This window comes from Hippichthys cyanospilos, chromosome 4 (genome assembly GCF_059441005.1).
Source record: "Hippichthys cyanospilos isolate Australia breed blue-spotted pipefish chromosome 4, RoL_Hcya_1.0, whole genome shotgun sequence".
Classification (NCBI taxonomy): Eukaryota; Metazoa; Chordata; class Actinopteri; order Syngnathiformes; family Syngnathidae; genus Hippichthys; species Hippichthys cyanospilos.
The window spans coordinates 15,821,700-15,838,959 of NC_142372.1; the positions used below are offsets into that span (position 1 = coordinate 15,821,700).

The following is a 17,260-nucleotide window of genomic DNA, read 5'->3' on the forward strand; positions in this document are numbered from 1 at the left end:
TTTATTTTGATCTCGTTGGATGTGTTTATCTAGATACTGACAGCAGGTTTAGCTACAACAGTCAAAAGTTGTGAAAAGCATCACATGCAACAGTGTGGGAGATGCATGTCAGGATTAAACGAAAGCCGATGACAGTGGTGGTGTGCTCTTTGCACATTGATATATGTGACTTTTGTCCTTGGTAGACAACCACTGTCAGTGTTAACGAGCCTTGGCAAGTTCTAACAGTTATCGCAGCTGGCTCTGAAGAGCCCTGTGTGATTATGCACCCATGAGAAGCACTATCAGAGGCATGTAAGGTGTTGACCGCGCGTCTCTTGCGTTTGAAGGCCCCAAGTGAACGTATGCCTTGCAAGTATGGTAATGGTTTAGTCTTAAACATGTGTATTGTGGGCCGATTGAAAAGGATGGGTGGTTCAAACAGGCATGTTCTTGTCTATTTATAACGTTGTGTGAGGTCAAAAGAGACAGTCATATATCTGAAGGTTGGAGTGAAGAGGGGGATACAGGCCTCGAGTCATTAATTGTGACTATGTATCTAACCCTGGGAATGGGCTAAACCGCCGCCCCCACGACCGTGACTTGGTTGACCTCTGGTGAACATTGTAAACAAAAAAGAGGTGCGTTTCCCATTAATTGAATTCAGTCACTCTGTCATATATTTGGCATGCTTTCTGTTATTTACCCTGGACCGAGACTCCCCTTAAAACAGCAAGGCAAATCAAACATGCCCTTTGCGACACGGCTGGGACCGACAAACCACGTGACTGCCATGACTTCTTCTAGGAACACAATGAGATAACTAGAATTAAAACGTGCGCTTGTGTCTTGCCTTAATAATACTAAATTATTTGTTCAGAATGAAAAAGTACAGAGGTATCCTCTCTTTAGAAGACAGATTTAGTACATCAAGGTGTTGCCTGTGGTGCCCCGAGAGACAACTTATTCTAGCTGTTAAAATTAATCGATTGATCGACAACTAAATTATCAAATTAATTGACATCCATGTTAAGCATCGCAAAATCGTTTGGAGACATTTTTAAAATGAAAATCCTCCAAACACGTTGGGAGCCTCTCAATAGTAATTATTCCTTAATTGTTGTCGTCGTTCATGACAACAGACACAGTTTCTTTTGTTTTATCAAAACAAATGCAAATATCTGCTTTTACTTCAGAAAACAATAACTGCAGTGATACCTGAATCCGTTTTAAAAAGGTTGGTGAGTATAACTTTATTATCTCTTGTGTTATGTGTTAACTGATCTTTAGTCGCTTTTGTAATCACTAAATAATACCAAATAAATAACAATAATTGGTTGATAAGCAGTAAAGGGAGCAAATTAGTTTTGTAATACAGTTGATTCTGGAAAAAACAATCTGGTTATTCATTTAATTGATGGAATAATTGATAGAATAATCAATTTTAAGACATATTTGAAGGGTTGCCCTACAAGTGTCCGAACATAGAAGTCATGGATCGGCAAAGTTTTGCCTTGACTCAAGAACAAACATTTTAGATATGAACGCAGTACTGTGGCTGGTGTTAAGCTTACAACTCCAAAACTGTTGTGAAAGTTGCATTTTAAAAATCAAGGCACCGTAGTAAAGTGAAAACGTTCTCTATTTGTGGATTAGTTTAGTTTTCTTTTGAATGTGTCATTTATTAAATCTACAACACTGGCCTAAATGCACGCATCTCTCTTGGGGGGGGGGATCATAGAGCTTGTAATGAAAATATCTCAGAGTAAAAATCTTCCTCATTTACATTTTGTGGCACAATCACACATACTTGTCATCTGCATAGCAAGGTGTTATGTTCACCAATTTACTCTGGCTAGATTATTCAACATACGAACCGTAAAACAATAACAAAAAAAAAAAAATCTCATTGGATGAATTAATTGTCACAATGCTGCCGAGGTAATGGGATTCAGCCAGGGAGGCCGGCCGCTCCGTCAGTCATAATGTTGCACATGTAAGCCCATCAAATTCTCCCCTGTCATAACATTGCGGAATCCAACCCTCGCAGAGAAGAAACCCCAACAAGGTAACAAAGCCTCGGAGCCGATGGATGTAAATGAATCTTGCCGGATGTGTTTGACTGCCCGAGACTGTAATTTGCTTGTCAATACAGGGTGGTCGCCTCACTGTGCTGGCTGGCAGTCTGCAAGTGGCTTGTCAGCGCGCACGGTTATACCACAGGGCAATTTCACTCAATGTGTTCCTGACAGATTGGCTCGCGTCCTCAACTCGCAGGAGAGAAGGCTGGTAAACTATCCCAGCGCGACGTGCCCCTCTTCATTAGTGCCCGCACAGTGCGGCGATGAGGCCCGGGATCAGCAGGAAACAATGGCTGCGTCTCTGCCTGTCCTTGCCTGATTGCAAGTGACACCTTTCACCTAACAGAGGAAATTGTGCTTAGATTGCACCACAATGTGTCCTGACATCCACTATATTCAGCTGAGTGAGTGAAACAAGGAAATAGGAAATTTCCTAATCCCGCAAGTCTTAACTCGTTGGGACATTAATTAATATGTGGCTAATTCATAATGTCTAAACAAAGGCAATAAGAATCATCCTTACATTTTTTTCTCATACTAAGTCATGATTTGATACCGTGGCAACGCATTAAGTGGGAAGAAGGCAGTGCATTCAGATCTTATCGATTTTAAATAAAAGTATCCTGTATACTTTTTTCTTATATCGCTATAAGTCTAGTGCAACCGTTCTTTTAATTAGGATGAAATGATTAATTACATTTTTCAAATCGAAAAGGCCACAATTTAGGAAAAAATAGGGTCAAATTTGATCAATATCGTAGGCTCAATTTTGCAGTAAACATCTATTTATTTTATTGGCTAGATAGGTCCAAGGTTGTAGCCCAAATGTTAACATGCCTTTGTTTTATGAAAAATGAAAAGGTGCAGCAATAAAGCATCATTTTGTGAAGTTGTCATAGTGAACACTTAAAAGACTGCAACTCAGTGTTTAATAAGTTAATAATGCTCATTATTAGTAGATTAAAAACCTTCTTTCATTTTCATTCATGGTTCATTTATTTTTATTTTAATGTAAGACTCAAAACTCTATAATACCAAAATAATGTTTGAAAAATATGAAATGGATCATTGTAATACAGAATAATGTATCGATTGCATTTGTTAAAAAAGTACATGGGAAGAGAACCTTCAAAAACATTTGTATATCAAAGTTAAAAAAAATCAAATTAGATTACTTTTGAAAATCTTTCAGTTGTCTTTCAAACAAATTAAAATATGATCAGGTCAACCCTGAAATTTAGATAAAAAAAATTGCTATGACTTCAATTTCTTTTTTCCACTTGTTTCTGCTTTTTACACTAATATCACACTTTTTTTGCATCCAGGCCACTGGTAAAACATCCGCATTAGCCTTACACATGGGCTCCCACTGCAAGAGATTAAAAGCAGCCCACATGCTCAGCCACAAGCAGATCTCACACAGACCGATACAGTACATCTGAAGGAGTTCTTATTGCTTTCGATGATCGGGTGATAAGAAACAGTGTACCGCAGTCCGGGGACAAACAGGACGAAAGTGGGAGTGAAGAAAAAAAAAAATCTTTTGTTTGACTGTAAATGCCTGTGTAGTGCAGATGTGAGGAAATAGATTCCATCATTAACAAGTGAGGCACTTTTGACTTTGAAAGAGAGATGGGAAGAGAGGAGGGCAGGACATAGTGAAGTGACATACTGTAGCGAGCAGCTGTTTCCCTGTTTATGAGCAGAGGAGGCCAGTCTTTGAAGGTAACCCCGAGTAGTGCAGCAATGCTAGTTGCGTATGGAGGGCTGGCTAATAGGGTGGCTAGGTGAGCAGCTGGATGGAGGCTGTGGTGAACAGAGACAGATGGACTGATAGAGTGGATAATGCTGTGAGCAGCACAGAATTGGAAGGCTTGCTCTGGGGCCTGAACCCCGGAGAGCCCGGCCTTCAAATGTAAGGTGGTGCCTTGAGAGACGAGTCGGTTTAGATGAATTTTTTATTTTTTATTTTTTTTACTTTGGCGTGAAAGCCGGAGCGTGCTACTACTCCAAGTTGAACTTTACTACCAAACATAAACATGTATATTTAAAACAACCATATGATATGCCTCGAGAGGGGGCCATTAGCTTGATGCTAACATATACTATAAAGAACATTGATGTGCTTACGTTTAGCATTGATAGTCACTGTTTTAAAATGTTTTAAATCTCCTTTATTGCCATTGACGAGTATACGGTGGTATATTTGGGTGGGGAAGGGTCTGATACTGCTCTACTCTAAACAACTTTACTGATGCACTACCACCAGTAGATGGCAGCCATGGACCATTGAAGATATGAGATCAGAGCAGTTTGTTTGTATAATTCTATTTATATATGAACAAACAAAATACAGATTTTTTCTCGTTGAAAGGAGAGCACGTTTTCTTTCATTTTGTAGATTTGGTCTGTATCAGCATTAACCACAATTTCCTGTGGGTCTTGAACATCTCAACATGCTCTAAAATGGCTAATAGTGAATAAGCAATGGATGTTTTAACACAAACGGTAAGGCAGGCACACCGGAAGAGGCAGCATAATTAATTCAACTGCCGCATTAAATCATGGCCAGCAAACTCTGTTTTTTGAGGTGATAATATCCTTTTTATAAAAATACAAACATAAAACATTGGTTTTAAGAGCGGGGCTAGAACAGATTAATGACAATTGGTCACAGAAGCAGCGTATACTGTAGATGCAAAAAAAAAAAAAAAAAAAAAGCTACAAACGCAAGCAAGATGAGGGGGATGGAGAGGAGCAGGTTGGGTGCCAGCAGATGAGACAGATGTTGAGCCATACTGGAAAGCATCGGCACAGTGCACCAGGACGCCTTCTTCCACTCTCGACATCTGGGCCTAGGCTGGGTCAGCCTGCCTGCTTGCCCTGGGCAATGAGCCTGTACAAGCCTTGTGGCAAACAGGGCTGGCGCTGTTCTGCCTTTTAAATGGTGAGGTGCACTGAAGCACAGTTAATGCGCTCATATCCAGCCCAGTGCTTGACGTCCAGGCCAGGCAGAGGTGAATGAGACTTTCGCACACACACATACACAAACACAAGGGAGGCAGTGTGTAATTATGATAGGATGGCGGGCACTGGATAATGCAAATGGCGTAATAAATGCCGTCAAAGTTAATCGGTATGAGCAATTGTTATGGTTTCAAGGCAATGTGTTTGTGTTTTATTTTCAAGGTATTACAGGAGGCCGTGGTTACAAAATTTAACATCATCACTGGCATGGGCAAACCTGACAAATATCTGCCACGGTGTTTTCCAACACACACTATTGCCACACTGAGCCACTATTTTCTTAAAGCAAAACAACTGGCTCATTTGCTTTTCCACTGTTTTTTTTTTTTAATCTTTCATGGCGTTTGTCTCTACTGGGACGTGCAACAGTCGCAGGCTAGAGTTCAGAGCTTTGTGTGATTCGAGTGGTTAATCATTTTGATATTTGACCAAATAAACAAAATGTCATGTTTTAATTATGACCGTCTATTGACCATTAGTTTTTTCCAACATCATCAGCAAAGAGTGTAATTTAAGTTTAATGTCAGAGGCAGCAAAGAAAAGTGCACATCCTATTTAACCTCTGCTGCAACTTGAAGGCTTGTTTTTAATTAGCACGGGCTAAATGGCTGACCTTGGGCACGCCACATTCACTTTAAATCCATGCTCTCTCAGATCGGTTCTGCTTGATTGGGAGAGGGACTAGGATGATTGAAAGGATGACTTTAGATTTAATTCATGAGGTTGGCTTGTGAGAAACAACATTTTTAAAACTGGCAAGACCAAGTACTAAAGAGGACTGTAAACAAAACCCTAACAGTAACCCCTTTGTAATAGGTGGCAAAATTTGATATGCAACATAATATATTTTTTATGGCAATATACTAAATGCTTGTATCCTCTAATGGAACGGTTCTGAAATTCACTCAGATTTTCACCTTGTCCTCAAATAACCCGAGTGAATTGGCTCAACACTTTCAGCATTTTTATTTATTAATTTATTTTTTTTACCCTGAACTGAAATGGCATTACCAAGAACTATTAAAACATATATAGGCATAAGGGTTGGGGTGCACTCAGTAGGCAGATTTCTTTTGCTTTACAAGAATAGCCTTGCCGAGGAGGCATCACGTCACTGTCACACTGGCCATAACACTGGCAAAATTTGCTCTGTCCTTAATGGCTCTCAATACTAATAATCATTCATCAAACTCTAATGCTGACAAAAACCTCTACAATGTACCGTTTATGTCCTTGAGCAATGAATAGCAGGCCAGCACTCTTTTTCCTAGGTCTTGATTCTATTTATTGTTCTGTGGTTGTTGGGACTGTTCCTGGTTAAGGGGGCAAGCACTGCTTATCACCCCGTGGCACTGACCTGCTAATCAGCACTGACGACGTCCATCCCAACAGCGTCTAATTTGTGGCAGGGTCTAATTATGCTCTTTTCCGGGACAATAAAGTTCTTCCCACTCAAGGTCAGGGGCATGCCTGTGGACAGGTCTGTTAGCAAACATCTGTCGAACAGATTTCATTCTTGGTTCTTTTATGTAGCCTAAAGGGAGTGACGGGTTACCCCGAATGTTGTTAGCACTCATCTTTTTAATGGAACAGCTTTACCATTGGCATTAACTAAGGTGAGCCTAGAGAGAAAAACCAGAGTTAAAAAAGGCATAAGGCGGATTGTAAAGGGAGGTGGGGTCACTGCTATCATTTAGGAAACATAATGACTTTGTCATTTCCGCTTGCCATGCGCTCTTGTTATCCTCGCATCAGTGGAAGAATTGGTCATTTGTACTGATGCCCATGTGCCCCAGATAACGGCCCTTACAACATACATGAGCTTTAATATCAGTAGATACGTACATGGACATATAGAGCTCTTGGTCCCGGTTTGGTCACTATCTCTTGGTCTTCGATCACACAAATGCAGTCTGTACACAGCCAAAAGAATCAGGAAATGACACATAGGTTGCTGATTGGCCGGAGGAAAAGAAATTGGATTCCCCCGAGACAGTGCCTTCAGACTAACAAAACATAAGACTTACCTTGTCTGGGGATGGTAGACATGTAGGACTTAAAGAGTGCATTGTGTCTCAAGAAGGAAAGTGAAAAGCTACATCCAGTGATACTGTTTCTTATTAGTTCTATTTGCTAGACCTTTCACAATTTACCGCAGAGCACAAACGCTAACTTCAACACTTAATGGATGCAAAGTGGACTGATTTCTCTGCTATTTATGTCTGCTTAAATCCACAAGTACAAACACCATATTGTATGAAAAAAAAATAATGACACAACTTAATGTGAAGATATTAAACTCATTATCCCCCAAAATATTTAACCGCCCAACAGTCTAAGCTGGGTTGTAAAATGATGCTTTACAATATAAAATGGGCTGAAGAGTTGTTAAATCTTTGGCCAGTCACTTGAACCGCCCTCTTGTGTGGTAATGTCACTAACACTTGCATGTTGAACAGACCGAATGCCAAGGAAAATAACATCGGGTTTCTAAGCCTTCATAATGCTTGTGTTTCACTTAATCTATGATGGCAATTCCATGGAAGCTTTCGGGTTTCAAGTATTGTTTAATGGGGCAGTCTCACATGGTTGCATGGGATTAAATATCATGCCAGAAATGTCAATTGGAGGCTGTTATATATATATATATATATATATATATATATATATATATATATATATATATATATATATATATATATATATATATATATATATATATATATATATATATATATATATATATATATATATATATGGCTGATTTAGAGCGATGAGAGATCTTTACTAGCACCCTTGCATCGCACTGCAAACTTTTCTGTGTGATAAGTGGAAAATAGGGGCTCCAAGTATTCTGAATATGAGCCATCACAGTGCGGTTTTCAAGACTGCTGTCTCTCGCTGGGTCCCGCCTTTGAAACACAGTTAAGACCTTTGATGGAGGTTCTCTGCCAGCCTCATGGAAAGAGAGGAAAGACGCTAAAAGAGAGAGAGAGAGATGAAGGGAGACACTGAAGCTCGGGAGAGGAAAAAGACAGAATATAAAAGTTTCAATGTTGGCTGTATCTGGATGTTAACATCTTGTGGCTTTCTACAGCAACTGTACGCCGCCCAACTTGCCAGCATGCAGGTCTCTCCTGGAGCCAAGATGCCTCCACTACCGCAGCCCCTCAATGCCAGTGGGCCCATTTCCCCCTCCTCTCTGAAGAATGACAAGAGTTCCTCCAGTCCTATCACTCAAGTCAAGGTACAGCCCTCAACTCTTGCAGCCCAGGCCTTGAGTAGTACTTGACCCAACTTGTCGTTGCTCTAATAAATTAGTAACTGTACTGCTGTTACAATGCTGTGCAGTGTTACAGCGGCTTCTAACGCTTCATCAATCTGTGGATTTCATATGTATAGCTCCACCCACTAAACACGATTTTATAGCTAACACCACAATGGGATTACAACATACTGGAAAACAGATCACAACGTCTAATGGCTATTTTTTTTCCTTTTGGTTTTCTTTTGCCCTCTAAACAAATCAAAGGCCAGCTGTATTTTCTGCTGCTGTATGGCACCATTCCACAAGACCTCCGTGGAGAGGAAAGGCCATATTCAGTACATCATCCCCATTCACCGCACTAATCAGAAACACACGGCCACTTGGAGTGGCTCAGCTGAATAATATCACAATGGAGAAAGAACATAAATCATGTCTTGGAATTGGAATAGCAGGACAGCGATCGAAGTTTGGCTCAAGTACACGTAGCAACTGACTTTTGATCGCGGATGCCGCGTCGTAAACATAACATCAGACACGCTTCACTTACTGTTGAATGAAATCAGACAAAAAAAAACTTCAGGCAGAGCAATTATTAAAAAAAAATAAAATAAAAAAATACAAATGGAAATCAAATATATAGTGGCAAGCCGCCATCTGTAGCCACAGTGGAAAAAGATTGCTTTTAGTTTTGTTTGTGTGCTTTCAGCTTCACTGCATGACAAACTGTTATTGGCACAGCAATAACAAGGCCTTGGGGCAGCACACGTTGAGCCATATGTTTGGACAAGGAGGCACTTGGGCTTTAAATAAGGCTGCCAACAGCAACATGTCTTCATATACACTAAAATATTGCGTATTGATGCACACGGTCGTTTACTGTAGATTATGGCCAGCACCATCCAGTATTTTTTTTTTTGTAGACATGCTTTGCACATCTTGATAGTTTCTCAGTAAGCTTATGATGCGGATGAGGCTTTATGACTGGAATTAATTTCAAATTAAAGCTGTGCATTATCAAGAGTTAATAGCTTTAGTAAACTTATAGATGTTTCTAAACTTTTGACTGGTTCTATACTGCAGGTGGCTGCCGCTTCCTTAACAGTTCGAGCTTGTACATCATCAAAAAGAATTGCTCCTCTGACTGCTGATAAAAGCTATAGACATTTGCTATTTGTCATTCTAGATTTTTGGGGAGAACATATCGATGTATATAAAAGCGCGGATGCGCAAACAATGAATGAAAAGAGAAAACGAGCTAATTAAGTAGATAATGTGAGTCGGAGTGATGAATGGAACAGCTGTCTTTGATCACTGTCAGCAGCGTTATCTGGTCATTATTTATTCTCGCAACCAGAGTGCACAGCCAGACGAGGGAGAACAGATGAAGATGTACAGACAGTCAGAATCTGCTTTAATTAGTGTGAACAAAGGCTCTGAGCAACTGTGAGGATGATCACAGTGGCACTGCTCGGCAAAAGGGAAGACTATGAGGAAAGGAGAAGGATGAATCGCATTTCGCTACAATGGTGTTCTTACTCCAGAACAAGCAGAATAAGTCGTAATTGGGTTGGGGGCATTCATGCGTCCCCTATAATGTTTTTTTCTATCTCCTCTACTGTAGGAGGAAGGAACACAACCGCTCAACCTTTCAGCTCGGCCGAAGACCACAGACATGGTCAAGTCGCCAACTTCTCCAACGCAAAACATGTTCCCCGGCTGCAAAGGCAACCCAAACAGTTTTGCTAACAAGGGCGGTATCTCCAGTCCACTCGGAGGAGGCCTGGGCCGCGGCTCCTCGTTAGGTGAGACCTCAAAAAATGGACCCTCACTCTTGTGTCGGATTCGAAACTAATAGTCTTGGCGTGTCTTTCCCAAAAGGACAACAAACTTTTGGACAGCACTGACTTATTCCTTTTGTATGTGTAGACATCTTGTCAAGCCTCAACTCCACGGCACTGTTCGGGGACCAGGACACAGTGATGAAGGCCATCCAGGAAGCTCGTAAAATGAGGGAGCAGATCCAGCGGGAACAGCTGCAACACCACCAGCAGGGCATGGAGGCAAAGCTGTCTGCCCTGACCTCAGTCGGCCTCAACAACTGCAGGGTTGACAAGGTAAGCCCTACCATTTACACAGCTTATTGTCAAATACAGCTTCAGAAAATATAACATCTTAATCATAACTTATTTTAGTTTTGATTACTTGGTATAAAGACTTACAAGAGCCCCTAAATACAACATTTTCAATAAATAACAAAGGTTTAGTTACGGGCGACATCTCTTCACTGCCACTAACTAAAACGTTGGAAAGGATCAACCCTCGTAGCTTATAAATGTCACAGCCAGCCTGACCCAGCGTCAAGTAATTATGCTTCATGAACCAGTTCCTTACTTTACACTCTCTTGTCATGTTTTTTAGAACCATAAATCGGTCATACGATCTGATTAGATAATATTAGCTCTTTTAATATTGGTAATAATCAGGCCATTTATTGCAGAATGTTTTTTTCCCCATTCTTTTCATATGTAAATATATTAAAAAAAAATGGTAAAACATTTTTCTGCAAAATAGCAACAAAAAAATTGGCATAACTGGTGGATTTTTGTTGTAAAGTTTCAGGAAAACTATCAAACAATTGATTATAAGACAATCAAATGTTCTGCCTATAATTCATGTCTTGGTTGTTATAAGTGTAAAGTAACCAAAATATGAGTAATTCTATTAATTACCTGTATTTTTAATTAAGCGGTTATCCAAATTTTATCTCACTGATTATCACAGTCTGCATGGGCCTAAAAGAAAATATACCATTCAGGTCCTATATATATTTTACACAAGTCTTTTTTTTATTCATAGATTAACAGTTTTCCATTTATTTCATTCTAGAATACTGATGTGGCCTATAGTTAAGGACAGACCTAAAAAAAAACTGGTGTGCCAACTTGTCCTTTTTTAATCACCAATTCTGTCACTGTCTGCTCTTACTGTGCTATTTCTGCTGTGTCTGTCACCCTTACAACTTTGCATAGTGCAAACTCTGAAGTGGCACTCAACACAAACAATGCGTTTGTGCCAAAAACAAACCCGGACGACATTTAGCATAGATACTGTTGCTGCACAATCTGTTTATGGTGGCAGGGGACACGGGGTATGATGTGCAGAGTGCACGAGAACAACACACCTGTTGAGGGTTTTTATGTCTGGGTGCCGTTATCAGGTTGTTTACAAGCATGGAACATAAGAGGAGACTTAATAGCCCATTCGTGTTGTTATTCAAAAGTTATTCAAAAGTTTCATATTGCCGAATGATTTATAGTGTTGCCTTGAGATCGGTGTGTTTTTGTTTTTTGTTTTTTTATACAAGGAGTAAGATTTTTTTTAGTTCAACTCTCTTCACACAACACGGAAAATAGTGAACGATTCAAGCTGAAGTTGAAGTTTGCTGTCCAACTAAACATAAAACAGAATTACACATTGTGTAATCAAATAAAGTAATGTCGCCTATGGAATGTTTTGTCATCTTGATGCTAATTTTGAATGGAAAACACTATTGAGATACTAAAATTTTGCATCAATAATCATGGTTTTAGAAGAATCTAACAAATAAACATTTAAACACAAATGGTGCAGCAATACAATGCACACATATAATGTAAACATATATTCTTCAGCATCTATGAAATATGGCAAGCGTGACACGATGGAAGACTGTTAAGTGCATCTGTCTCATCATGGGTTATATTCTGGCCTCCCCGTGAGTTTTCGCCGAGTACTCTGGTTTATTCCCATATTCCCCAAAATATGCATGGTAGGTGTATTGGACACTCCAAATTGCCTCTTAGGTGTGAATGGTGAGAATTCTTTCGATGTATTTGTAATGGGTATACATTTTACACAGGGATTCGCTATTCATGGGTCAGCCTTATCCCATGCTGAATGAAGAAAGATGATTTCAGATGAGATATTAGAGTTACGAGTATGGTCCGCAAATCTGTATCTCAAGGCAGTGCTGTATTGTTTTATTCAGGTCACTCATACCTTGATGGTGCTTCTAAAGTACATGAAAGTACGTAGTGCTGGAAATAAACTAAGTGCCTTAATAAGAGAGTAATCTTCAGAATGTATGAGACTTTCATCTTTGTCCAGGGTGAAGAACTTGACGGTTGGCGGTGTGTACACACGCGCGCGGTTGAGTCTTTGCTAGTGTTGGTGTGAAGGCCGTGACAGGCCATGCCTGTGCCCGATGTGGCCTAACACCACTCTGAAGTCGTTGCCCATTTTAAGCATACACGCAGCTCCCTGCGTCCCTCGACACAGGCAGGGGCTGCTTTGTAGCGGGAGCGTACACTCGCTGGGATTCCCTTTAAAAATATCTTCAATCGATGAGTCAATCAAGGAGAGAGAGAAGGTTGGGCGCTGTCTTGCTCTCTTTAGCTTGATGCCATGGTGCCAGTTGGCTGTGAGGAGCAGGCAGGAACTGGGAGCGATGCTCATTAATTTTTCACCAAGTAACACTTTTAACCAACAGCCTCAACTAGGTCAATGTATATGTAAAAAAAAAAAATACAAACAAACAAAAAAAACAACCTCACCGAATATGTATTTTGGTTTTCCGATCATTTTGTGTTTGCGTGGATCACACGGCCTATTCAGGTAGCAGTCAAGTATACTTTTTCTGAACGGTGTGCAACACCACTGAAAGGGGCAACAGCAGGGGTGGTGAGCGTACTCAAACCCTGTTGAAGTGCAGGTACTTGTGTAAAACAAGACTGCTAAAATTGGAAGTACATCCTCGACTAAAAAAAACTAGACCGATATGTAGGCATATTTAAGTTTTTGAAGACAACATTCCAAGAACAATAACAGAGGTGTGTCTCTGTTACAGGTGTTGATTTGTGGAATAATCATGAAAGTAAAATGAAAATGTGTGGTTCTTTTTCCAAAAATGCACTAAAAAGTACTAAAAAAGTACTTAAAGATGTAAATCAGCTGGAACTTTGGCTGACAGCTTGCATGTTTTGATTGATGTGTAACTTCATTTTGTCTAATGCATTTTTTTAAACACATTTAGTTTTGCTGCTTAGGATGTTTCATATTCATCAAGTTCAATGCTGAAACGGAATGACAGTTTTGAGATATGAGCATGGTCACAGGACAAATTAAACTCATATCCTAAGGCACTGTATTAAAAATTTGGTTCTAACATATTTTCCTTGAAACAGCCCACCACTGTTCTTTTAAAGAAAAACAAAAACATATTACATAAGCGAGCAATTTATTTCTGTTGGTTACATCACTCTTATGTCTCTCAATGACACCTAACACCAGGCTGCTTTGTGTTGAGGCAAATCGGGCTGGAAATAATGTCACCTCGTATTTTTAGCGACACCGGTCCAATTAGAAAGTGTTGACATTAGAGGAGCACTTATCAAGACTGCTCCCAGATTGGGGCCATCACTGCCAACCTTCGGCTTCTATAAAGAACAGTAATTCAGCCTTTTGCCGACATGAGCCAACAGACCCAAAGGGTTTTAACCTTGGTAAGTTGCACAATGTGACGTGTTCTGTTCCGGTCTCTCTTTTTTTTTTTTTTTTTTTTTTACGTTTGTCATGGCGAGAGTGTCAAGTGTCCATGTTTTTGTGGTTTGAATTTCATTTAGTTTAGTTTCATGCTATGGATTTTTTTTCTTGTGTTTAGCTCTTGTCATGGTTGTTGGATTTTATTCCGTCCTGTTCTGGTCAGCCCTGTCACTTGTATTAATCATTCAGATAGCTCCCATCTGCCTCTCTTGTCTTGTCCTTGTCGTGTCAGTTTGCTTGTCTTGATTTCCTTCTTTTCCGGCAGTTTAGGTTTGTTCATTTATTCGTGAGGTGATGATAATGGTAGAAAAAGGTAGAGCCAGGGAATGAAAGCAGGAAGGTGTTAAAAAAACTGTAAAAAATGAAGGCTTAATGTTTTGCAGAAACAAAAGTAAGGCATGTGATGAACAAACTGTTGAGAAAATGAGGTGGACCTGGACGCTTAATACAAAAGGCAGCGCTTATGCACTGATGGAAATGAGAACTTAACAAATCATGTTGTAATGTATAATTGTCGAAAATACAGTCAACGTAGCATACTAGTAGCTTGTATGATTATGAATTCAAAAAATAATTTGCCGGCTTTCTCCCTGGGATTTCTCATCCAGCTCCATTTTTTTCTTGCCGGAGCATGAAAAAATGTCAGTCGGAGGCAATCATATGCGTATTTTCTCTATTTGCGGCCCAGCCCGGTCACTAATCCCCACTAATAGCGGGGGTCGATTGAATAATCCAAACAACAAAAACTCCGATCATGACATAGAGTTTACAAGAAAATTGCGGAACAGTAACATAAATGGGATTAAGGAGAGGTTAAGATCATCCGGTGCAGCTGTTAGAGTGGGATATTAAATATTGATTTATCCCACTGTAATGACCGAGCTGAAGGGTGGCCTAAGTGCTGCTTACAGATGGATCAATTCATCTTTTCGTACAAAGTGTGTCCGATCAGGACAATGCATTCCTTCCTCACCTTTATCTCTACAACCCCTTCCTTCCTCTCCACCGACCTAGAGCAGCACTGTCGATCTTGACTGTATGCAGGAGTTTAACCCGAAGCCATGTAAAATATTCATAGTCAACGGGAGGCTTGTCTTTTTATTTGTCTGTTTTTACTATATCCCCTCAGTACAATAAAACCTTTTACAACCCTCCCACAATTTATCTTTTTGAAATATTAATCCAAAGGTATTATTGTCTGCTGAGGGCAATTACTTTGTTCCATTATTTACTCCCTCCTCCTCACCCAGAAGAGGCTTTTACCTCGAACGCGCACCACTATGCCTGCAGTCAAATAGACTGGATCTCAAGCCATTTGTAACCATTTGAATTGTTTCTCTCTATTATGCACTGCAGCTATAAACAGACATGCTGTTTTTGCACGTCATGGGTGAATGACAAACAAGTACGTACAATATGTATTTACTCGTGCAGTGACATGCAGGCTATTTCACCATCATGATGTCATTATGCCGCACACTATAACTGACCGAACCTCTTGAAATTTTGTTAGTTCAGAAGACAAATTATTTGACAAAAATAATGGCAGTAAGTACAGAATGTTGTATGTGATTACCAGAACATTATTAACCATTTTATATGTTTCACCTCTGTTTAACGCTTTGTTTCTAAATAAATTGTAAATGTTGAAGATAATTTCTGATAGGGTGAAAAAGTTGAGTGCTATGTTATAGTGAAGTGTCAAAATAACGTAAACTGCAACACGTTTTTACAATTTCGGTTTAATTAATGATTTTGGAGGCAAAAATGACACCCGGTGGCATGAATGGCCCCCTCCTTCACTACAGTGCCCAACTTGAGCCAGCTGGTTGTTTGTATTTGAACTCATAGTGGTGTGGAAAGCCCCATGCAGTTTTCTGCCAGAACCAAAAATGCATCTTCTCTTGAAAAAGCCCACCGTTTCGAGTGCCTTGTTGTCAGCCATGAGTGTATGCACTTCATAGAGAGGAAGGAAAAGGAGCAAGTAAGGTGAAAAAAGATATGACAGCCAACGTGTGGACTGAGACTTTGGCCGAGCTTTAGAGTGCCTAGTGAAAAAGACCCGCGATGACCCACTGGGATATATTCTGGCCACCAGAGGGTTTAAGTGGATTTATTTTTATGGCTCAAATGTGTAGTGATGTGTAGGCTTATGAAACTTGCTAGACAAAGTCGCATCCATTTTGTAGTGAGCAGTAGCTTCACACATTAAAAACACGCCTACAGCGTTAGTGCAAACAACAGTTTGATTTTTTTTTGCAATTCCAAGCCTCATTTTATTTTTATTTTTTTTAAGTATTCATGTTTAGCAGGGTTGTCAAAAATTTCTCATGATGTTTTCATACCATTGCGTTGAAAACGTTTTCAATTTAAAGAGCTGCATGGCAAAAGAACAGATGCCGAGTTATTTTTATCTCATGTGAAGTGTTCAGTAGAACGCTTAAAAAAACTAACAGTATAAATGTTATCATTTGCCTTTGTGATGACCCAGGAGTTTTTGTGAGATAAAATATATTCCTGTGCTGACATGTTCTTCTCTGGAATCAAGAGGTGAAAGGGCAGTATTAACCTATCGAAGTGGCCCTTTTGCCCCGGAGCACCTTCTCTCCTCAGTATTGATGACTACAATTGTCCATTTCCCCTATCTAAATCTCAGCCTGTAAATATTCAGATGGAGCTTAAACTTCTCCTAACCTATTGCTCGTAATGGTTACACGGGTCCCGTCTGCCCATATGTGTGTACGCGCGCGTGTGCTTGTGACGCCAGAGCTCCTATTGAGGCAAAGCCCTCACAAAGACTTTGAATATAATCTTGTCTGGTCGGCCGCCCTGGAAGCAATTTTCTGCTCCTTTTCGACCGCTGTCTTGGAAATTGCAAAGCAAAGCGTTTTAGCCCCAGCGTAAATCCTTGGCATACAAGGCCTTGCCCATCCAAATTAGATTACCCCGGGCTCCCAGACTATGACTACGGCCAGCAAGTGCCATCGTGACAATTGCTTACATTAACACATTGTCCAATTGTTTTCTACAAGAATACCAAAAGCTGTGATTGTGCCAGCCAGCTGCCATCGACTATTTAGCTTTTTCTCATCTAGTACCAACAAATCATGATGGCAATGTCTTGGATGGGTTATTTGGCGGTATTGGCACCGCAATTTTGTCAGCTGTTATTTTACATGGTGAATTTCTGGCCTGCCGGTTGACCAAGACAAAGAATGTTGAGTTGTTCTCCCCACAAAAGAAACACGACAAACCATTTAGCCACACAATATTGTTTATAGTCTTTGGCATTGTTGCAGTTCGAACAAAATGGCTTAACTGTTGC

At 40.1% G+C, this 17,260-nt stretch overlaps 1 protein-coding gene across 2 annotated transcripts in view; it reads left to right on the top strand.

The window, feature by feature from the left end:
- The window catches only part of sox6 (SRY-box transcription factor 6), a 140,546-nt gene that overhangs the window by 103,558 nt on the left and 19,728 nt on the right, over positions 1-17,260 (top strand). For both annotated transcript variants that reach the window (XM_088412810.1, XM_088412811.1), the window contains 3 exons: positions 8,185-8,334; positions 9,977-10,157; positions 10,282-10,469. In XM_088412810.1, the coding sequence (XP_088268936.1) occupies positions 8,185-8,334; positions 9,977-10,157; positions 10,282-10,469 (519 nt within the window). The remainder of the gene's footprint in view (positions 1-8,184; positions 8,335-9,976; positions 10,158-10,281; positions 10,470-17,260) is intronic.